Below are 23,375 nucleotides of genomic sequence, written 5' to 3'. Positions count from 1 at the left end.
TCAATAATAGTCTAGTTTTACTTCTGGAATTGATGTCGAGATCGTGACAGAGCCCAAACTGCGACAACATATTCACAAAGCTTACAAACAAGTAGTAAAAAAAACGAAAGTACCAATATTTTTAGTCTTTTAGTGGCGATTATACTATTGCTATATCTATAACCACTCAACAGCAAGCTCGTAGAGATGGTAGAGTTTGTCAAAGTGAAAGATATGCTTACGTTCTCTGCGAACGTAAACAAGATAAAAGAGAGACGACAGAGTGACAGCTCCGAGAGAGATGAGGGTGGGATACTTGAATTGTGATGGGCGAGACCACACAATTGTAGCAACGTATGCAAGCAGATTAAAAAGGTTTTGAAAGGAGGATTCCATGGCTGAGAATTTAGCTCTGATTTCAGGCTCGATGCCCTGTTGAATTTGCACTTGCACAGATAAATCAAATCCCCACAGGCCAAATCGCGATAATATTACACCTATTACTAATGGCAGCGTACCGTAGAAGGCGGTACTATGGTCTGCTCCGTCCATCATGCCACTAAGGTATGGCCACGTGAAAACCAATGCAATGGCCAGGCACAGCACCTGAAAGTTTATAAACCACAATCCAGACCGAATGACACCAATACGTCCCATAAGGATTGGAGCGATAGCGGTAACGGAGATTTCCAAGCATGTGGATACACCTCTCAACACCCCGACTAGTGCAGGATCAAAGCCTTGAAACAATAAGAATGCTATCATCTGAGGACCAAATGACAGGACCGTTAAGTACAAGATACTCAGGCTAAAGGAAGGAAGAAACATATGATGGTTCAAATACAGCTTGAGTTGTGATATAAGTGACGTAGACTGCTGAGAAGAAGACGGGGTTAAACTGGCATGGCCATCATCATTCTCATCCTCCCCTCCAAGTAGAGTTTCATGTGATATATCACAATCCATCATTTGAGATTTGAACTGCAGTCTAGGAACCGCGCTGTATACTTTAGCGATTGTACCATACTCTATGGTAACTGACACTAAGTTAAAAATCAATAGTGAAATAACTGATGACAAGATTGTCAGATAGCTGTCCACAAAAGAAATAGCCAGTGGAGCTACTAGCTTGCATGTTAAGTCAATTCTTCGCATTTGAGAATTGAGCTCTTGAAGCAGTTTCTCTTGTTGAGTAATGTCGTCATTAACGTCAGACTGTACACTTTCAGCAATGACCACCACCCAGTCCCTTTCCACTACCAGTGTGTTCATGACAGAACATAGCCTCTCAACACAAGCAAAGAATATTAGACAGAGGAGACACACATTGAGAGCCAATGAACGGGAAAGCCAAGGAAGGTACTGTAGAAAAGAAGTATCTAACTGATTTTCGATTCCATCCTGACCCTTAATTTCATCATGTTTGATAAGAATCATAACTGCTAATATAGCACATGATAGGACCACTGCTAGCCTTTGGTGGACAATGGAATATCTCGCAGCCGCCAACCGCTCGGTGTTGTCCACATAATTGCCAACTTTGTGAGCAAAGACTATAGCTGATAGCAAACCAAATAATGCATATAACGACATGGGCGTGAATGTGTCGGGATATATCTCGGCCAGAAAGAGCACGGCACCATATTCAAAAGCACGAGAGTTCCATGTTGACAGAAAATGCGATACATAGAGGTACCGCTTGACCGGTCGCAAACTGTCTATATTGGTCGTTGAAGCACCCATTTCTAGCAGCAGGGGGGTGTCTTCTGCTGCTACATCCTGCTCGGTGCCGTTCATTTATATATATATATGAATTTCGTGCCTCCTGAAAAGTATTTTTTTGGTCTTCAGACCCGAAGTGCATTATCTTATCAAAACTAGACCTCGTGCATTGAAGACTGGAATATAATTTATCGAAATATAGCCGCATTGGCAGCTAACTGCATGACAACTGCATGCCTGGGGCCGCAGATAACTTGACATGTGCAAGGTACCAACGGGACCCGTCTCTACACTTTTGTGATATTATTAAGCACCAATGCTTGAATAAATTATTGAGTTTCCTTGGACATACCGAGAAATACATCTTTTTTTGGGTTTAGGGTCTAGGCGTCGAATTTTGTTTAATAAAATTCTTTGAAATCAATCACTCAATCCAACACATTACGAGCAACGGCCCGGATGGATCTAGTACTTGGTCTAGACTGGATCTCCTCTAAACATTACTCCATCCTGACTGAGTAGTTCTACAGGACCTGCGGCTAGGAGACGTATTATAGTTCTTAGGTAATTAAAGCACCAATTGCAAGTGCTCGAGGCGGATAATGTGGCTAATGAGGGCCAATAGAAAATAAGCCAATGGGACGAATCCTAGAGGCGGGCATTCTTCAATTAATAGATGATTCTTAACAATACCGAACTGGCCATAGATAAGTTTCCTGAAAAGTTTTCTGACGGATGTCATCAACTCTAAGGTGGGACCCTGTCTCAAATTTCGTAGTTCTAATCACGTCCCATCCTATTCTGTTGTATCAACATTTCTTTCATGGTCATCATCGTATATAAGTATAAGTGGCCTGGCTGCGGCAGTTTGACGGAGATAGCCCGGATTAGGGCTAGGAATCTCGGCTGTAGACGGTACGGAGACTCTCCACAATATGAAAGTGGGGTGCATAACTATGTGGAGTTGACGAGAGAAAATGTTTGTATAAAAGCCCGTATTTTCCATGTCTTGAAGTCTTATGGCGAATTGCTGAGAGCCTTTGATATTTCAGTATTTTAAAGATGATTTGTTTTGGGAGAAGTGGGATTAAGATGATTAGATCTCGTGGTATCAGAGCTTTAACAGTTAGACCAGTTAAAGTTAACCAGAGTGTATCACGAATCCACACTGGAAAAGTTTCGCTAGCATCTGATAGACGAAGCAATTCCACGTCTACTACACACTCAGGGGTTGGTGTAGCTGGAACTGTGGGTGGAACTGGAACAGTTTCTCAGAGCTCAAGAGGCATTCAAAAAGAACTGGTATTTCCTGGATCAATTCGGAGTCAATTTACTACACAGCTGAACTTCAATGACCCCTCTGAAGCTACCCCAATGCCAACCTATCGGTTAATAGATTTAGATGGTCATCAGCTTGATCCAGAGTACAAAATTCCATTCGATAAGGAGAAATCATTAAAAATGTATAGAGATATGCTGACGGTCAGTATTATGGATAGCATTATGTACGATGCGCAAAGACAGGGAAGATTGAGTTTTTACATGGTTAGTGCCGGTGAAGAGGGTGCTGCAGTTGGAAGTGCTGCTGCTCTTGAGCCTCATGATGTAATGTTCTGTCAGTATCGTGAACAAGGAGCTATTCTGTATCGTGGTGTCACATTAAAGGAATTCATGAGTCAGCTTTATGCTAATGCCGATGACTATGGTCAGGGCCGTAACATGCCTGTTCACTATCAATCCGAAAAGTTCAACATTCATCCTATTTCCTCGCCTTTGGCTACACAAATTCCCCATGCCGCTGGTGCAGCTTATGCCTTGAAAATTCGAAATAAGGATAACAATGAGCCGGATTCAGGTTGTGTTATTTGCTATTTCGGAGAAGGCGCAGCCTCTGAGGGTGATTTCCATGCTGCTTTAAACATTGCAGCCACCAGGGCTTGCCCAGTAATCTTTTTCTGTCGTAATAATGGCTATGCTATTAGCACGCCTTCTCTTGAACAGTACAAAGGAGATGGTATAGCTAGTAGGGGAGTAGGATACGGAATTGATACTATTCGTGTCGATGGTAATGATCTTGCTGCTGTTCATCGAGTCACCCGTGAGGCTCGGAAGCTTGCAGTTGAAAATCAGAGACCTGTACTTATTGAAGCTATGTCCTATCGAGTTTCTCACCACTCTACTAGTGACGACTCATTTGCATACCGTTCTAAGACAGAGGTGGAGGATTGGAAGAGGCGAGATAATCCACTTGCAAGAATGCGCAAGTGGCTAGAACTCAAGGACTGGTGGTCTGAGGATCTTGAACAGCAAACACGTAAAGAGATACGTCGTGAAATTCTCAGCGAAATGGCTGCTGCTGAGAAGAGAAAAAAACCCAGTCTTGACCAGATCTTTAACGGTGTTTACAGTGAACTCACGGAACCTCTTAAAAGACAACGGGAAGAATTAAAAGAAATCCTAGATACATACCCGGAGCACTATGATCTTTCGCATTACGAGAAAGGGCGCGAGGGTCTAAACTAAAATTTGAATCACATGTACTAGCCAGAAGTTAATTTATAATTCACATAGGGCATGAGCCAGAAAATTCGGTGTTACGCAGATTGGGATAAGGTGGCATGCCAACTAGAAGATAATCCCACGATTTCCTTCAATATATGGGTTGCTAATGGATCTAGATATTTAGAGCAATACGTTTCTACATGCTTTGATAAGCCCATGTGCGCCGATCTGCAGGGTTGTTTATGCAGGGACCCAATAGTAGCCTCAAAAAGTTTTCTAGCTAGCAATGTCGAGAAAAGCTTCAGTTCTAGGCTAATATGCGCATATTATATACATATACAATTGTAATCCTTTTTGATATACTTGCTGAAGAGGGGATCTCTCTTTGGCGGCTCTGGGTTTTCTTTAGGTGTCCCTTTACAATCGTTGCACCAGCACCAGCTTTGTACTTAGACAGACTAGCTTTGTATATTTTCTTCAATTTTACTTTGATGATATTGGCAATTTGTCACCTTTGGCAAAATCTAAGTTTGATGAGGATATCAAATAGTGACATTTAATGCGGATTCTGGAGTTCCCGCTTTCAGCCTTACGTTACAAGAGATACAGATAAACTAGGCACGATCTAGTCAAAGTACAACGTATATGGCAGACAATATGAGCCAGTCGACGGTATATGGAATATCGACGTCAACTGCAAATTATATTACTGGAGAGGATGAGTATGCTGTAAATTTGCGTAGAATTGTCAAGCAGTTTCAGCAAGTACCCGGTAGAGTCTCGGAACAGGGCGTGAAACGTCTAGCTAGTCAGAATAAGTTCGAGATATTCGAAGATGTTACTCCTGATGGAGCGAAAAGAGTATCTCTCGGTGGAAGTATTGTACTTATTGATGTGAGTTTTGAAACTATTTTTGTTGTCAGAAGTTTTCCGGATTGACTAACCAGGGTGCCAGATTGACTTTGCATCTTCGCCAGCATCTTGGGTTTCCAATGTATCTGTGTCTTTAGCGTCCACGCTTAAACCTTCTAATGAAAAGGTCTCTTTTATGACAGGCAATTCAAGTGAAGAAATCATATTAAAATCACTACGGGAACCCCGATTAGACAAATTTGCTAAGATTCTGGCTTTCTTAAGTCGGTTAGACAAACTTTCAGGTAAACAAGCAGATTGTTTCCGCGTGGTGGACGAGATATCAAATGCACTACATGTGATATATGAAAGCCAAAAAGTGCATAAAATTCAAAACCCTGATAGGTTACTGGACTATGGAGTTCCAGTGATAAACCCAGATGGTTTTCTAGGACTAGGGATTCAATATTGGTCATTTAATAATGATGAAACAATTGACATTTTAGGAGGTAAATCCTCCAAATGGCTGGCTTTCTTCGACGTCAAGGATAAATCAGAAGTGCAGAATAATGAAACTAATGGAAGTAACACATTCCCTTTGCTGTATACCCAAGACTGGGTCAGCATTGACGGTGACAGAGTGAAATGGGCTGACCCAGAACCTCTTAAAGACACAAATGGTAGACTAGTTTTACGACTCGATCCACCTGTGATTGTTTCTGAAGCCATGGCCATTCAATTGGGGGCTGAGTTGAACGACAACTCTGAAAATAGCTCGACTGGAAATATCCGCCATTCCGCCATCCTAAATAACATGAACAGGAGGGTTGGCAGCACATCGAGAGTAATAAATAACAGCGACAACTCGACGACACAGATAGACATATCCTATGCCAATTTGCTACCATACTCACTCATCCAGCTGGCTGAGATACCTGTAAATCACCCTCGAGATATTCAGTCCATATTGAGTCACCTAAGGTCTTTTCTAATTTTACGAAAGGTATGGACTAGTTTGGACGACAAGATGTCTTTCAATATGGTAACAAAAAATGGCATAAAAGCAGCAAAAAGTGAGTCTAGTCAACATCACTATTCAAATAACTTGAATACTCATCAAGACGGTGAGCAGCTTTCATTTGCTGATGCTATCATGGAGTATGAAGGGATTGAAAAGAATGCTACAAGTTCGGCAGGTAATATGTCCTCTTTTGTGGGAGCGGCCGGTACTATTTCTGCAATAGTGAATTTAACGACTGAAAAGATATCTTCGACAGAAACCAATACCTCTCTAGATCGTAACATTGGTAATATATCGTCAGCGCCAATTATCACACTCAGTCTTTCGCTTATTCCTGGAGTTTCGTTCAAAATTAGTACGGCTGGGACTCAAAATTCTACTCATGCACTGAAGCTTGAACTGGAGAATTTGTCGGAAGAGCCAATTGCAGAAACAATTACTGCCAATCTTGAGAAACTCAGTCAAGTATTGAACATTTCAGAGGATTTGGGGATTTTTCTCTCAGTTCTCAAATCCATTGAATAAGGCAGATTTATTTATACTAGAGCGTAGAGCATATAATGATTAGTCTAATCCTACCTTTCCGTTATCTTATCTAGCGCTAGGACCTGCACCATGCAGATCCAAAATGTCGCACTTATTCTGCGTGTTTATCTCGCGACCGCGTTTGGGGACCCAAACAGATCAGCATACAATATTCACCACCTATGATGAGAGGGATTACTACAAAGCTACCCGACCTAGGATTATACTATGGGGATACCATTGGTGAAGGCTCTTTCGCCATGTAAGTATTTTGCTTTCTTTCAGGCCCCTGGTAGAGGCAACAAAATTTGGCGTAAGCTTCTAACCCTATAGAATAAAACTGGCAAGGAAACGGAAATCAAACAAAATTGTGGCCATTAAGTTTATTAATAAACAGTTGTCGAAAGCAAAAGGAGTAAGTACAAAAGATTCTATTCGAGAATGTACACTCCATAAGCATTGTTGTCCCCACCCTAATGTTTTGGCGTTTCTTGATCACGGTCAAGACAAAGAATTTTTTTGGATAGCAATGGAGTATGCTGAAGGAGGTGATTTATTCGATAAGATTGAACCCGATGTCGGCGTACCAGAAGATGTTGCACATTTCTATTTTCAACAATTGGTCAATGGAGTTGGGTTTTTACACAGTAAAGGGGTGGCCCACCGCGATATCAAACCTGAAAATATCATGCTGGACGGTAATGGCAATTTAAAAATCGGCGATTTTGGCTTAGCAGGTTTGTTTCGTAGTCCTGATAATGGAACTGTCCGAAAATGTAATACTTGCTGCGGTAGCCCTCCTTACATTGCTCCTGAAGTTATCGATGGAGAATATGATGCGGACAAGGTTGATATCTGGTCGATGGGAGTGGTCCTGTTCGTGTTATTTGCAGGTATAACTCCTTGGAATGAACCTTTAATAGATGACAGTGATTTTGGCGAATATGTGCGTGAAAATGGACGTGTGACAAAAGGTATCTGGGAAAGAATTCCTCTATCGCCTCTTTCTTTATTAAGAGGAATGATGAAACTGGACGCACAGTCAAGGTATACAATTGATGACATCAGACGGCATCCCTGGTATACACAGCCAAATAGGTTTGTTGGTAAAGATGGAAGTTGCGGTGACCCAGTAGGACTAGCAACGGAACTTCTTAAGAATCTTCATATTGATCTTGACGTTAATAATCGGTCGGAGAACAAGGAGAACGTCCCCTTGTCGTCCAGTCGTAAACGCAAACGCGATGAACATCTTACTGAGGCTGTTGGCCGTCGTGCCCTTGCCTTCGGATCCCAACCAGTGGACATTCTACTTGCTAATACACAGGCTCCGGATATTTATTTCTCTCAGCAGCAGGTTTCTGCTTTAGATGAAGAAGATACCCGAGCCATTTATAATCAAATTGCACAAGATCCTGTACAATTACAGTTCTTGGTGAAGAAAGGAGTTATTCCGCTGTCTTTGTCCCAGAGAGCGACAAAATTCAATGACTTGCTTCCTGTTAGTCGGTTCACAAGATTTTACTCAGAGATGACTATCGAGACGTTAATCCCTGTGATTGTAGCTGGTCTACAGCAGTTGAACGCAAAGGTACCGGAAGTTGATGCCATGGCTGCTTCGTACAAGAACTCGACCCCGAGTATCCCGTTCACAGCCGTAGACCGAAAAGCTATGGGATTAGGTGGTAAGATAAAGTTAGAGTCTCATGGGCAGGTGATTGATGTGAACTTTGTCAAATATAAAGGTGACCCTTTGGAGTGGAGATACTTTTTTAAGCGATTTATAGCTTTGCGACCAGATATTGTGTATATCCAGGAAATGTAAGCAATAAAAAAATTAATATTAATATATAGCGATAATAATGATAAAATTGCCAGCAAAAGATGTTGGATGCAGATTCAGATTAAATATTTTCAATCATCTTTTACAGGTAGGGCCAGTGACAGGGGAAAGCGTGGCAGTTGGAGTCACTGGTTTGATGAGTTCAGGTATTTCCACAACCTCATTCTCAGTAACATTCAGCTTGGCTTGTGCAAATGAGATCTGGTAAGCCTCTTGATCGAACACAACATAAGCAGACCTGAGTATGGGGTCGCCAAATACGGTGATATTATCCTGCTCACTGCTTCTAATTCCGAGATAGCAATTGTTAGTTCCGTCTTCAATTGGAAGTAAAAAGTTTGATGCAGGTACTTTCAAACTGTTGCTACCAGGGAAGCTGAAGGTAAAGACTTCATCAGAATTGTCAAAGTCACATGAAAGTGTGTAATAGCCAGCGTAGTCGGGGTCAGAGTTTGTTGCGTTAAAGAATTCGACGGCGGCAGAAAACGCACTGGGTGGGAAGGCAGCAAAGCTTTGACCAGAATCGACTAAGCAGTATTGAGCTTGAGTGATGAGAGGCGTACTACCCATTGTCATGCCATTAAGCTGAATAGTATAGTCAACATATCCAGAGCTTGGATTGGAGGCACTAGGGATAATAGGAAGAGTAAAAAGATCACCATCAAGCTTGGCATTATCAATTCCTCCGAACAAGAGTGATCCGACAGTGTCGTCTATGCTATCCAAATAAAGACTGAAAGCGGCCCGATTAATTAACCCATCTTCTTTCAAAGAGACTAACAGATTTGGATATGTGTAAGACGGCTTGTTGTTGAAGTTGGTTGACTCGCCAGCAGGGAACCCCAGGCCCATATATCCCATAGAATTATCACCGAAATAATCCAGACCAATAGTATAATCTTCTAATGTGAAGCCTGCAAATGTAATCGAGTCTGATATCCATTCCCCACGACCAAATGATAGATCTTGATAGGTTATGTTGAAGGGTTTATTTAAGTACTGTATTGATGATGATTTCTGAGGATTAAACAGGCCATAGTCACAATAATTATCAGGATCAGCACAGAAGGAGCTATTTGTAGAAGTGATCCAAACGTCTGATGATCCAGTATCAATCTCGATTGTAATGGGCTGTCCAGGGGTACCAAAGGTAGCATTGATAGTGTAGATTGTGACATCATTATCGAGGTATGCGGACCCCGTGTGTTCACTAAAAATGGTTCTGTCTTGACCAGAGGCAATGTCGAAGCCTCTTCTATTACATCGAACTTTTCTCAAGGGAAATAGGTGGGTTTTCGAGTTTGGAAAATTTCCAATGGATGCAGCTACCGAGAAACTAACTCCGAAGATCAATGTATAAATTACAAGTGACAAATACATTGTTATGGAATTTAACAAAGATAATAATTATTACGTTTAAAAAAGGCTACGATGACTTATATAAGAGCTAATGAAATGAGGCGCTGAGACTAGTCTTGCCAACAGTAGTGTTTCCATTTCTTTAAGGGCTCTTGCTTGGCATTAAGACACAAGTCTTGCGCACGGACCCCACGAAATGCAAGCGGTTTACACAATTTGGTGAGCTTTATATTATATAAACGTTCTAGGAAGTGATCGACGGTTGTTTCACCTGCATAGACGCTAACCCCTGAAGGGAAACATAATGGGTCTTGCAAAATTCGGCCGAGCAGAGAAGACGGAGATATGTTTCATGTTGTAAATTTTTTGGTGTGGCTGTAGCTTCTGTCCAGTAATTGGCTAGATTCCAGCGTATATTCATGCAGAACCAGAAGTGTCCAAAATGAAATTCAACTTCGAAAACTAGGGAGTGGTGTTCTATATTAAGCTACATTATTGTGAGGTGCCAGATGAGGCACGGGTAAATACACTAGTTAAAGCCTTTTTAGCAGTCTTCATATCCTCTAAAAGAGAAGTCTGTTCGTGTGGCGGGAGGCTACTGACGTCGGCAGCCCCTGCGGCAACGGCCAGATCCTCTTTATCAGGCTTATCAAGAGCTGTGAAACGGGTATTTGTAGCCTTGGCATGAATAAAGAGGACGGCTAACCTAAGGAAGAGCACAATACCAGCAGTTATGAACGCACCAACAGGTGCTGCCACAAATGTTCCAAAAGCACTCCAATCATTAACATAAAGTCCTTCTTTCAGGATTATAAGACCAGCACCTTGAGAAGCATTTCCGTAGTATATAGTACCAAAAATGAAGACAGTTAGAATTCCACCGAGACCACTACATACTACCTCCCAACCAGTGACAAAGTACATTTTGGATGAAAGTCCTAGTAGCAGTACAGGGATCACAGCGGCAGAAATCAGGTCAGAAATAAGGTAAACCTGTAGAATATTAGGAGCACGTAGGGCGACTACAATTGATGGGACAATAATCAAAATGACGATGATTCTAACATACAGAATAGGGATCTTATTTCGGAACACATCGTTTGATATGGAAGAAGCCAAGCCCGACTGCAGAGAGTCAAAAGCAGCAGTACTAAGAGCCACAGTAAACACCAATACAAATCCGACAACCCAGGTGGGTAGCTGTAACAATACCAAGAAGAATGCGTTCTCACTGTTGTTGTAAATATCGTCAGAATTATCGCCCAATAATCCAGCCCATACAGCCAAGAGTCCTGTAACACCCACTAAAGTCAAGAATATCACAACAATGACAGTAGCAATTGTACAACCAATAAGCAGATCTTTATCAGACCTAGAAGCAAACGTTCTAAGCCAGAATCCAGATAGAAAAGCATCATTGGTAGCAATGGCGACTGGCAAAATATAGATAAGTTGGTTTGCCAATAAATTGGGTTGTAGCAGGCCGCTAGGTCCGATAGTGGACGTATCAATGTTAATCTGAGTTCCCATTGCAATACTACAAACGATCAAAAGTAGGAAAACCATAAGTCCTTGAATATTATCAGTAATAAACGAAGTATGGAAACCACCCCAGGTCGTATAGATAGTAGTAACAATACACTCAACAATCATAAATGGTAGCGCATCAAGGTTAGTCAGAGATTCGATTGCCACTTGAACAGCACCCAGCTCGGCAACCATGTACAAAAACATAGTAAGAATAGTAAAAGCAGACAGATACAATTGGGCAATAATACCATATCTGTGTCTGACCCACTCGGTCAACACGAAACCATCAGGACAGCTTTTTCTAATTAGAGGACCAAAAAAGGCAAACAGCATCATAGGCAGGGCAGAACTGAGAGAATAAACTACCAGACCCTCCACACCAGCGATGGCTGCAATCTGAGGGTATGTCGTAAGAATACCACATCCCATAGCTATAAATAGTTAGTAATCAACTCACGGTCTAGGCAGAGGTAGGTTGGTAGCCAGTTGGTAGCCATTACGAACTGCGAAAGCACGACAACTCTGCTGTATTTCCCCGGTAAAAGTAACTGGAAACTACAAGATTGATATCTGGCTATAGTGCAGACTATCTTCTAATCACATCACCGACTTGACACAAAACCGAAGCGTAGATAATCAGCAAATCACTTGAACCTGAGTTCTGAAATGTGGTATCTACTATTCTAAGCGATACTAATCAGCAACCAGGCGATCAAATAAATAGCGTTAAAATCCACACTGATAATCCATATTATAGCAATTACCGTACCAAACTACCCCTGCCAGATAGGAACTGGCATCATCCGAGCCGGAACCTATTCCAGAGCAACACTATCCTCACGCAAGAATTAACTTGATCGAGTTCATACGGTTTAATCTCAGCCCAGTCGCACAAAAGTGTCCATAGATCCATCTATGAACAAATCGGCGCCTAGACACCCGCAGTGGAATGCTCAAACAAACACGCATATATCAGATAGTCCGCTCTGGTAGTAATAAATACTAACCAGAAGCGACAAAATTTAATGAAAGTGGAACAGCTGTTGGTTAGATTCTGTGACTGGGCGCTCATCAACGGGCTCTGGCTCTGCCACCGACTGTCAGGGCTCTGCTCCAAACAGTGGCTGGTCTCCGTTGGGTTTAATTCGATGGATTCAGATATCTGCTATCGAGTGTTTTGTACTTACCTCTTTGCGTGCCATTACCAGATAAAAACTGGCCCTTTCCTTGATACCAGTAAGCAGCCGCGAGACCAGTAAGCCTGTTTCTTGTTAGATTCCAGCTCGTTACGGGTCTGTTCTGACCAAGAGACCGGTAGCATCAAACTGACATAAATCAGTTGAAAACAGAATATTCATTCACTTACAGCAAAGCGCCATAGGACAAATATAGAATGGCGTCAGACGCCTGTGTAGAAGGGAACCCCATTGCTATTCCTCAAACCTTGTAATTTAGAATTTGTTTATTACAGGCTCTATCGCAACCAGAATATTTCAATGTCTTAAACAGAAGTCAACAAAGACGTATGTGCGGCAGGATGAGTCTAAACAATTTTTCAAACCACTTTTTTCTCAGATAGGGGAAAGGGTTAGTAAAATCTGTAAGATAAGGTTTCGGAGATCCAACGTCCGCTTATTAGATCGTGCCGTGCAGCACCTGCTCTCTCTTGGTCCTACTTTGGGGGGGGGGACGCTGCCTCCGGCGGCTGGGGCTCTGCCCCAGACCCCGTAGCTCCTCTCGCTGCGCTCGAGTCGTTTCGTCTACGGGTCCCAGCAATCTCGTGCGAAGCGGGAACTACGCGGTGTGGGGCGGAGCCCAGCTGCCAGACATATTCTGGACTGCTATATGATAGCCAATTTAGCTCCCTAACAGATGAATAGCGACCGGCGGATATGGTCATCTGCCACTTATGTTCGCCGGAAAGCAGTCTAAGCAACTTAACAAGAGCATTCCAGATTTGGTTTCAGTGGACCAGGAAAGTGCTCTGAAAACAGCCAACTGGGTAACTGGGCCTAGCCTGATATTACACCCACACAGAATAGTTAAACTTAGGCCAGAGCCGTTCTTGTTCTCTTCTAATTTTTGCTGGTTGTCACATGCATGTCTTAGCTAGCAGACGAAGCGGGCGGGTGGTGCCGGACAACGGCGAGCAAAATATAACTTATGTAAACAAGAGTTTAATGCTAATATTTTTTTTTTGGGAACTTTATGTATAATGTGAGAAGATTTCGATTGTGGAGCTATAGTGGTACGGCGGTTTGAGAACACTCCTTGGGCAGTTTTCAGAAGATCGCTGGACAGAAGATCAGACGAGTCAGTAATTGCATCACAGAAAAGCAATTGTGCCTTCTAACAAAGTAAAAATGTACCTGCAACGTAGATATTCCAAACTAATGCATGAGATACCATACCGAGCTAGTGAGATCAAGGGGAAATAATTAAAAATGGCTAGATGTGGTTTGTGTCGATCGTGCAGATCTCACCGATTCCAACGATCATGTCGATTGGACGAGAAGAAAACCCCAAGTCTGAGGCTGTGAAACCAGATGCCGAGCAGATGAGGAAGCGAATCCCTGATGTATGTCTTTTGTACATCTCAGAAGCAACAAGCAATCAGCAACAAGCAAAAGCCGTCTCGTCAACTAGTGCATGAGAATTGGTCCAAACCAGCATCAGTACGAGCGACACGGCCAATTATCCTAGTTGAGAACAACGTACGTACACACATCCCAACAGCTTGGAAACATTCCCGTTTTGCTTACCAGGAATATCTGACATCAGTCAGGGGTAAGACCAAGTGATGGTCGACTTGCTACGGATGTGGTACAGCGAAAGCAAATAATGTATGGCAAGGGGCAATTTTTTTGCTATGCTATACAGACAAGGTAATAAGACAAATAGTTTTGGATGGTCAAGAGATAGCCCTTACAGTTGCTAGTAGCTCGTATAACCTCCACATTAAACGCCATTGATTACATTCACATTTACAAGCTCAAAGATCTAATGACGTATCTGCACCACCCACCGAAAAGGCAAAAATACACCCCATTACCACTACCTGTAATTATACTGTTAGAATACACCGTTCAATATTTTTATTCGGAATCTCTTTCCTCTCCCCCCCTGTACTTAATTATTTACTTTTTATCATTTTTACCTTCCAAGATATAATTTTTTTGGTCTTACGAACTTTATTTTATTTTTCGTAATTTTTTTTTATTTTCTCACTGCCGTTTTTTGTCGCATTTGAGCGCCGTCGCTCCGCCGTAGGCATGTCCCTGATCAGTAGTGGTATGTCCAATGGTTTCAGTTGACCTATTCAAAATCTACTCTAATGCTGCACGCCTAATTGGGTGTCTATTCCGCTTCAGCGTCATTCGATACGTATCTTGCTGGCTCCGCCACATTGACTCTGGCCTAAATCTGAACCCTTGACCCGGTCACCCTAGACCTGGCCCTTAGATCTAGGCCTTAAACATAGGCCCCCGTACTTTACTAGTAACGATTATCGATACCGTGGTTACTGGAAGCATGCTACTTCACTAACAAGATACGCCGAGACTCATCATTGCACTCCGCAGTGATATACAAAATATCGTCACGAACGGGCTAGCTAGTAAAAATACTAATAGTAAACTAGATATGGGAAGGACAGTACTCTCACCCTATAAGCTTTCGCGCATACAACAAACTCCAGTGGACTGCTGAACCATCCTGATACATTCCTCAACACATTCGAACCACTATATGTCATCGGCCGGTCCATCGAACCGGCTTGGACATGATCCGATCGACTGACTGAGGCTCCGCCCTAGATGTTCCTGTTCACCGTCCCGCCTCATGTACTCGATAAAACCAGATTCAGAAGACCTAATTCAGAACAACAAAACAGCTCGTTCTATTTTGAGCATTACTTACGACCAGCGTTGATGCTCGTTACATTGTCTTTAGTGTATGCAACGGCCATTCAACCATTTCGGCCACCTGAAGCCGTGAGTAATATCGTCATATAATTTCTGTGTTGGTCGTACATATCTTAGGACGGACGGCTGCTGCCTGTTCTCAAACGGTCGCCCTCCTAATCCTTATACTCGGCCACTTCTTTTTTAGGCAGGTTGTTAAGCTCGGCTACGGGGTGGGTATATCCAGTATTTCTTTTTGGACACGAGAATATTTTTCGACATGCGCGAACGTTTACAGAAATGCGAGTCTTAACGAACTGGCGGCATCCAGGGTTTCATCGCACCACCGACCGGTGTGCTGTGTTGCCTCCGGCGGCTGGGGCTCCGCCCCAGACCTCATAGCTCCTCTCGCTGCGCTCGAGTCGAGCGTCGGGGTGCCAGTTTGGCTGGTGATTTGGTCGGTGATGTTCGCTCTCTTAGTGGGATGTCTAGGACATCTGGATATATGCCTGATTTGGGTAAGTGGGTTTATAGAGCCAATCTTGTTGGCCTGGTCATGTTATCCCGGTAAATCGAGATGGACTTTGATTTGACAGGTCTGGGACGGGCAATACAAGTCATTCGGAGCATGGCCGGCGACTGGGGTGAGGATTCGGGTGTTATCAAGACTGGCGATTTTAGCGTTTTAGGGCTATTAGAATGGAGATCTGCCCGTTAGATGTATGAATTTAATTTAATTTCCAAATTTGTTTTTCTAGATCAGCGTTAATATTTTTGCTCGTGTTGTTATAGCATCAGTATCGATCCCATTCTATTTTATATGCATAATTACTTTTATTGATCTCTACATGCAAGCACCTTGCTTTTTCCAAAAATTTTTATTAAACAAGCTGTCACTAGAGAAAGGGCAGTCTCCATTTCTTTGATTAGTATCAAGTGCGGGCAGGATTTCCAGGGGTCGACCTAGTGGGCTGCAGAGTCAGTGAGTGCGATGACGAGGCTCACCCTCTTATTTAGGTTAGCAGACCGGCGACACAAGAAACAGTATTGACTGGGTAGCTACGAAATAGTCACTAACTAGTAACCAGTACCTGTAGTAGCAAGTAATATAATAATAATAATTCAAGGGAAATTCTCTTTGCACATATTGTCTCGCTCGCTCGCCATGACCCCGACCATCAGCACTGGCTTGTCAGTATATTAGTGCGAACTTGAAAATACAGAAAGCAGTAAAATCCACACCGCAACCAACCACGGCCAGCTGATTTCGGTACTCGGCAAATGCCTTGTGTGGTGGGCGGAAGTTTGCAGAGAAAGCAGTCTGGATCGGAATCCAGGTTAGAAGGCCAATCCCAAGGTGCAGATGATTCAACTCAAAGAAGCCCATTTAAGAAGGTGCAAGTGGGATTATGGATGGAGGATGTTTGATGTTGGGAGCAGTATTCAAGACCCAAGCGCCAGGTTCAGGGTTCAGGGTGCAGGGTTTAGGTTCCTGGGGGATCGGACCGGATCCAGGCAGGCTCGCATGGAAACTGAAACATGACACGGTAACGGTAACTGGAAGGGTCAAGTGCATCAGAGCCAAACAAGAGAATTTTTTTTTTTTTCGCTGCAGCAAAACCCGTTAGTCAGTACGACTGAAAATGGTAGGATCGTCTATATGATTGCGGCTAGGGTCCTGAGAGGAGATTAGACGCTGCTCAGAACAGATTAGAGGTGCCGTTGTGTTGGGCGAATAAAGGGGGGGGGGGAGGGGAACGCGAAATCAGGGGCCGGGCTCACTTGCTAAAAATTACGAATTACGGACTATAAACTACGGGCCTCAGTTACCAGTTTGGATAAGAAGGGGAAAAGGCCAAACTAGGTTATGGTACTTCGTTGACAAAGAAGCCAGACTAGAAACCAAGGGCTGAACACCAGATAAATTCCATCAGTCTTGGAACTGCTGGCAGGGGCGAAAAAGAAAGAAGTTAACTGGGCCAGCCAACTGGCAACGGCTGCAGTAGCGAAAACATCGAAAAAGCAACGTCGCGAAGATCGGACCCGTGAACCAGTGATCGAGTCAAATGGGCGGTCGGACCAGCCAAACCCAGTAGCAATGCCGGCGACAGCCGGGGGGCCATGCTGATGCCTCCGGCGACTGGGGCGCTGCCCCAGACCCCTTAGCTCCTGCTTCGCAGGAGACTGCCGGGACCGTCGGCTGCCGACTCGAGCGAAGCGAGAGGAGCAACCAGGGTCTGGGGCGGAGCCCCAGCCGCCGGAGGCACGTCCCTTCTTACCCGAGCAGCCTGGCGAACCAACTGGAAATGGTGCCTGACCATCGCCAGCGGATGGAATGGCACACATCGGCGGCCGGGAGTTGTTGGTGGTGGCAGAAGCCGCCTCGAATGCACCCAGATCAGACAGGCCAGCGGGCCAACCAATCGACCAGATGCAGCTGCCGCAGGTGGAGCAAGAGTGCCGGGGATGTGAAATCTCTGGATATGTATATATTAGCAGGCTTATGCTCAGGTGCATACATGTGCATACATGCGCATGCGAATGACATAGATAAACGCATACGCCCACGTTGATGCTAGCGTACACAGATGATACTAAGGCTTTCTTTTTTGCAGACCCAGACTAATGTCCGTTACAAAAAGATTTTAGCGACACCAGTCGGACAAAGACACATTCCGGGTGTGGTGCACATGCCTCCGGCGGCTGAGACTCTGCCCCAGAACAGCCCCCGTTGGTCCTGCTTCGCAGGGGGTTACTGGAACGGCCGGGAGTGAAGGACTCGAGAAAAGCTAGAGGAGCAGCGGGGTTTGGGGCGCTGCCCCAGCCGCCGGAGGCATGTTGGGGTAGCAGGATCAGGGGGGGGATAGACAGTGCCAGATCGAGCGGGTGGCGGCCGCCCTGTGGTCGCCGAAACGGATGACACGAAACAAGCAATCTATCAACATGTGCTTGTTATCAGATTGTGACTTATTATTATTGAGGAATTATTATTGTGATGGTGTGGTTGTATTATGATAATTATCACGGGATGTGCAGCCACTAGCACGGATCCGATACACTGGTTGTGTCAGCCACACCTGCTACATAATTGACCGGCGGGCTCTGTTGCAGACGTGCGTCTGTGGGTGAAACCAATGGACCTCAGGTGAGGTCAGCTAACCAGCCCAGTTGACTGGCTCGCTTGCTAGTAGGTCACCTCAGTCCGTGGCTGGCCCGCCAACAGACTCGCTGGGGTGATCGATGATTTCCCGTATACTGAAGGTGTTGCTAAAGAAGGCGTCATAAGACCGTCGCCACGACACCCAGCCCACTAGGGACGCCCGTGGGACCGCAGTCCCCCCTGACCAGGCTCCGGGTCGACCGGGGAGAGGCTCGCAGGCCTACCCCTCCTAGAGCTAACCAGGATATACGAACGAGCTAGGCCTGGTCTGCACGGCAGAACGACCATTCCGGATGAAACAGCGAGCTATCAAAGCATTTTGAGTTGCGCATAAATTACACTTCGCGCCAGGCTGCAGTTAAAGTTTTGGGTAGCCGACTCACCAGCAACTCTCGCAGCCTGCAGCATATCGCGGGCCGGCCCCAACGCTAACCGCAAGTGTTTGATGAGCCTGAATCGCCAGTGACCGCCGTTTAATTAGCGTATGACGTAGTATCGCCAGGGTTGGTCTGCCTCCGGCGGCTGGGGCTCCGCCCCAGACCCTGGTTGCTCCTCTCGCTTCGCTCGAGTCGAGCGTCGACGGGCCGGGATGTCTCCTGCGAAGCAGGAGCTACGGGGACTGGACAGAGCCCCAGCCGCCGGAGGCTAAATGGCCCGCCCCTGGAGTCTTTTGGCTACTGTATACTTCGGGCTGGTTAGGTATTGTGGCCCGCTGCCCAGTGTGGGTTGATTTGTGCAGCCCGTATGTGTGTCTCAAGGTAGTAGTGGGCAGGGCTGACGGATGTGGCGCCGCTGGCTCAGCTGGCCATCCGCCATGTCAAGCCCCGATCGCATCAGGCTGGCTCGCTCGCTCGCTACCTACGTAGCAGCGTCCGCCCGACGCCGCAAAGCGAATATCGAGCAAAAAAGGGCATGCGGGCTGTAATCAGAATGATGACCCCTACCAGCTACGGCAGTGCCCCCTCAGACCCCATAACTGCTGGTTTCACCAGAAACAGCCAGGCCTGTCGACGCTCGACTCGAGCGAAGCGAGAGGAGCAACCAGGGTCTGGGGCGGAGCCCCAGCCGCCGGAGGCACTCACCCCGCCCCTCTCCTGGCCTTAGTAACTGACCTGCACCTGCTTGTCCCAACTGCTGCTAGTGCTGCAGTAGTACAAGCAGGTGCATGAATGGTACATGTGCAGCAGAGAGAAAGGCAGAGAGAAAAAAAAATTCGAAAAAAAAGAAAAAGTAATCATAAAATGACCCACATTGCTTTTTGTACCATGAATTTGAACAAGGTAAATCATTTTGCATTTGGGATATATATGATGGCCATACAAGAAAAAAATAGCTTGTTACAGCATAACAGCAAAAAAAATAGATGTACATTGCAGGTGCGATCATATAAGGATTAGGAAATAAAGTGTTTAAATGAACATACGCCAACGTACTCGAAAAGTACAACAGTTCCCGATAGTGGTATTGGCAGCGGTCAGCATAACCGGCAGTATCCATAACAGCAGTTTCGGAAGCAGCACCACAGCACCTGGTGAATGTGGCCATCTGTAGGCATATGTACGTCGCAGTAGCTCAATCAAGATAGCTTTAGCAGCAGTAATAAAATGATACACAGCAGCAGGTCAATTACGAGGTATTTCTATATATATAAGAAATTATATTTCCGGGGTACCAATGTAGCACCAAGTAAAGGCACAATTGTCCCAGATTCCCATCCCTAATATAAACAGAGTTTTGCTGCTGTTTTTGTTAGTTGTTATTGGGTTTATTTATTTATTTTTACTTTGACTTTTTTTTTTTTGGTTTTGCTTTGGCCTTGGCTGGGTGTAAATTGTATTGCTTTTAGATTTGCAGCTGGCTATTGTTCGGTTCGTCCTGGTTTGGCTAGGTTCAATTTGAGGTTTTTGCTTTTTGAGTATTTGATATTTTGAGATTACTACTTGGAGACTTTGCTTTTTGCGTCTAATACTACAGGCTCAGGTCCTAGTATTTATTGATTTAATCTATTATCGACTCCTTTGATTATATATTGATCTTAGTTGCCAGTGTCAGGTATTAAGCGAGCCATTCTTGATTCAGTCTGTCGACATAACCTCATAAATAACTCGACATTTGCTGATTTGGTGGTTATTTGTTAAATTAATTATAATCAATTTGCATCTGGCGACAATTTAAACCGACTGATTTATTTAAGTACATCATACTCCACCCTGGACGTCATACTTCGACATAACAGTAGAACCACACTGTAATTATTTGGTCTCTATTGGTCGCGGTTCAGAAATTCTCAAGATAAATTGCCATAACCTCTAGTCTGTGCAATCTCAACAAGCACATAATTTTATTGGCTCGGCCCTCACACGCTCAACATAATGGTCTTGTACCATTCACCTCCTCGAGCTTTTGAAGGTTTCCCTCAAATGTACGAAGAAGGTGTCATTAATCCCACCCTTGGTTATCACAAAGACGACTATAGGCAGCACAATCCACACTCTCTATTACCGCCCACTAGTTATTATCCTTCGCCAGCAGGTAAGTCCGCTGTTTCAGGTGTTTCAACTGGTATGATTCCTGATACGTATGCCGCCGCCGCGGCTCCTGTTCATGGACCAGTCACCACATCGGCTCTTCCAATGCCAGTACTTCCTTCGGTCCCAAGTATAGTATCTTCAGCTGGAATTAGTAATGCTGCTGTGACCGCCACAGCACCAGTATCGGCTAGTTCTATTTCTGGCTCGGCGTCAAGTATTGGGTCTGGATCTAGTGATGGGTCAGTCACTTCGGCTTCTTCGTACGGTGCCTCATCTACAGCTGCATCCAACCCCACCTCTTCTGCGACTGCAAATTCTACTTGCTCAAGTTCTCCTGCCAAGAAAAATAAATCTATTTATTACAATAATGTCGCCAACATTGTCTGTCTGCTATGGTTCAATGATATCAATTTGCTCATGAAGTGTTTGAATGAGGCTCAAGTGTCGAATTCGTATGCTAACTGCAAAACATGTGAATTTTCAAGTCACTCGATTCCCACTAGTGCATTTAAGCAGTTTATCGCCAATGTCATTACCCGAACTCAGCTCCCTCCTACTGCCGTGTCATTGGCTTTGCTATACATTCTCCGTCTGAAGCGGTATGCCCCTGTTTCCATTGTAGGAAGTGCAAACTCCGAGTATCGAGTTTTCTCAGTGGCTTTAATCTTGACAAACAAGTATCTCGATGACAATACTTATACGAACAAGACATGGGCAGACATTACCCGACTTCCTCTTAAAGAGCTTTCTGCGATGGAAATCGAATTTCTGGGGAATATGCGATACTCACTGCATGTGGATCAAGCTGAATGGAGAGCATGGCAACGACAGCTCAAAGTGTGGTTGAATATTCATTATTGGGTTAGCGACAATGTCAATAATGCAGCAGCAGCGGCTGCCGCTGCCGCTGTTGCTGCTGCTGCCTCGAATTTCAACAATGCGAATTCCTGTGGTATGGCTGCTGCTGCCGCCGCTTCTGCTATTTCGACCGCTAATAATAATGCCAATGCTTTTACAAAAGGCAGTCCAGGTTTTTTGGGCACCAAAGCTCATAGCAGTAACAATGGAATCGCTGCTTCTGCATCTGCAAGTACAAGTCCAGTTACCGGCCTCCCAACACCGAAGTCGTCGAACTTGACTTATCTTTCTCTGGTATCTCCTCCATTGAGAGGTGTGATTAATGGTCCATCGCTGCCGAGTTCTGTCAGCCAATTCCAACTGCACGAGTCGTATGCTCCTAACACTCATCAACACCAATCTTATCAACCGAGTCCGACACGTGCTGGAGCTGGTGTTGTGTCGCGTTATGTTCCTTCTCCTGTGGCTGTTGCACCAAATGTGCACACCACTTCTTCGGCTCTGCCCACTCCACCTCTGCTTATGCCCAATGGTACTGCTCCTATGAGTTCTCGCAAGCGTATGTACATGGATGACGTTCAAACCTCGTCTAGCCATGAGTATCCATCTGTCAAACGCCAGGCTGTTGTGAATGGCAATGGGTTTTCGTCATATACCACACACCAACCACCAGCCTTCCGCACTCTTATCAACAGCAACATGCCATCTTTCAACCCATCTTCGCAAACCAACACTCCTCAGCCACCCAAGCCATTGCAATCGGCTCCTATTTATTACGTCATTTCCCAGCGAAAGACCTTCTCCCCACATTATGGCTACCCTCAATCCAACTATCTACTTCCCCAGCAATATCAGTTTGAGCTGCAGCATTACACACCACATCACCAGGTACCTAGTCCTATGGCCACTGGCTCGCAGTTCCGTCCTGTTGTGCAATTTCTTTCGCCCACTACGGCATCTTCTTCATCTGCCTCATCATACTGGCGTACTCCCACTGCCAATTACAATCGCTATCAGCAGCAGTTCTCGTCGCCACCCCCAAATTATTAATTATTATTTATTTATCACTACTTCTACTAAGGATACTACTTTGCATATATACTGGCATCATCTATTTATTAATACTATACTATTGCATACTCTTCAGCTTATCCTCTCACTAGCACAAGTGTTTTGAGCGCTGGCCGTCATAACGCCAAATTCCATTATCGTTTGCACCTCTTATAGCGATATTATCCTTATCATCTATCTTGATCATACTTCAAAAAACATCGGAGGCTGCATATTCCTAACAGAATGGCCGTCTCCAATAACTGCACTTTATTGACCACCACCCCACCCCCTTGATATTTCATCTCGGATCGATCTGTCGTTCGCAGAAATATCAACGCAAAAATGGCGAGCCAATTCGTGGGCCGTATGGTCCGAGTGACGTTGGACGACCAATCCCAGCTTCGTGGCCTAGTACAGAACGTGGTAAATGGCGAACTATCTCTCGCAGATGGTATGTAGGTGTTTGAACCTGCTACCGGCGGCTGAGGCTCTGCCCCAGACCCCCGTGGTGCTTGCTTCTCAAGCATGATTCCGAGTG

At 44.7% G+C, this 23,375-nt stretch overlaps 6 protein-coding genes across 6 annotated transcripts; 4 read left to right on the top strand and 2 right to left on the bottom strand.

Moving 5' to 3' along the window:
• Nucleotides 1-2,763: 2,763 nt before the first annotated feature.
• On the top strand, nucleotides 2,764-4,224 carry PDA1 (pyruvate dehydrogenase (acetyl-transferring) subunit E1 alpha; the record flags this gene model as incomplete). The annotated part of the gene is made up of 1 exon (XM_018879891.1): nucleotides 2,764-4,224. The coding sequence occupies one exon, from the start codon at nucleotides 2,764-2,766 to the stop codon at nucleotides 4,222-4,224; it is 1,461 nt and encodes a 486-aa protein (XP_018737764.1).
• Nucleotides 4,225-5,251: 1,027 nt separating this feature from the next.
• AWJ20_2912 (uncharacterized protein) lies at nucleotides 5,252-6,601 on the top strand (the record flags this gene model as incomplete). The annotated part of the gene is made up of 1 exon (XM_018879890.1): nucleotides 5,252-6,601. The coding sequence occupies one exon, from the start codon at nucleotides 5,252-5,254 to the stop codon at nucleotides 6,599-6,601; it is 1,350 nt and encodes a 449-aa protein (XP_018737763.1).
• A 529-nt stretch (nucleotides 6,602-7,130) lies between these two features.
• CHK1 (serine/threonine protein kinase CHK1) lies at nucleotides 7,131-8,426 on the top strand (the record flags this gene model as incomplete). The annotated part of the gene is made up of 1 exon (XM_018879889.1): nucleotides 7,131-8,426. The coding sequence occupies one exon, from the start codon at nucleotides 7,131-7,133 to the stop codon at nucleotides 8,424-8,426; it is 1,296 nt and encodes a 431-aa protein (XP_018737762.1).
• Nucleotides 8,427-8,519: 93 nt separating this feature from the next.
• On the bottom strand, nucleotides 8,520-9,824 carry YPS3 (Yps3p; the record flags this gene model as incomplete). Its single annotated transcript, XM_018879888.1, has 1 exon — nucleotides 8,520-9,824. One exon carries the CDS (start codon nucleotides 9,822-9,824, stop codon nucleotides 8,520-8,522), a length of 1,305 nt encoding a protein of 434 aa, XP_018737761.1.
• Nucleotides 9,825-10,295: 471 nt separating this feature from the next.
• On the bottom strand, nucleotides 10,296-11,525 carry AWJ20_2909 (uncharacterized protein; the record flags this gene model as incomplete). The annotated part of the gene is made up of 1 exon (XM_018879886.1): nucleotides 10,296-11,525. The coding sequence occupies one exon, from the start codon at nucleotides 11,523-11,525 to the stop codon at nucleotides 10,296-10,298; it is 1,230 nt and encodes a 409-aa protein (XP_018737760.1).
• Nucleotides 11,526-20,767: 9,242 nt separating this feature from the next.
• On the top strand, nucleotides 20,768-22,834 carry AWJ20_2908 (uncharacterized protein; the record flags this gene model as incomplete). Its single annotated transcript, XM_018879885.1, has 1 exon — nucleotides 20,768-22,834. The coding sequence occupies one exon, from the start codon at nucleotides 20,768-20,770 to the stop codon at nucleotides 22,832-22,834; it is 2,067 nt and encodes a 688-aa protein (XP_018737759.1).
• Between the last annotated feature and the right edge of the window lie 541 nt (nucleotides 22,835-23,375).

Source organism: Sugiyamaella lignohabitans, chromosome B (genome assembly GCF_001640025.1).
Source record: "Sugiyamaella lignohabitans strain CBS 10342 chromosome B, complete sequence".
Lineage (NCBI taxonomy): Eukaryota > Fungi > Ascomycota > Dipodascomycetes > Dipodascales > Trichomonascaceae > Sugiyamaella > Sugiyamaella lignohabitans.
Note: the sequence above shows the minus strand (reverse complement) of the source record. Positions and strands in the feature narration are given on the sequence as shown.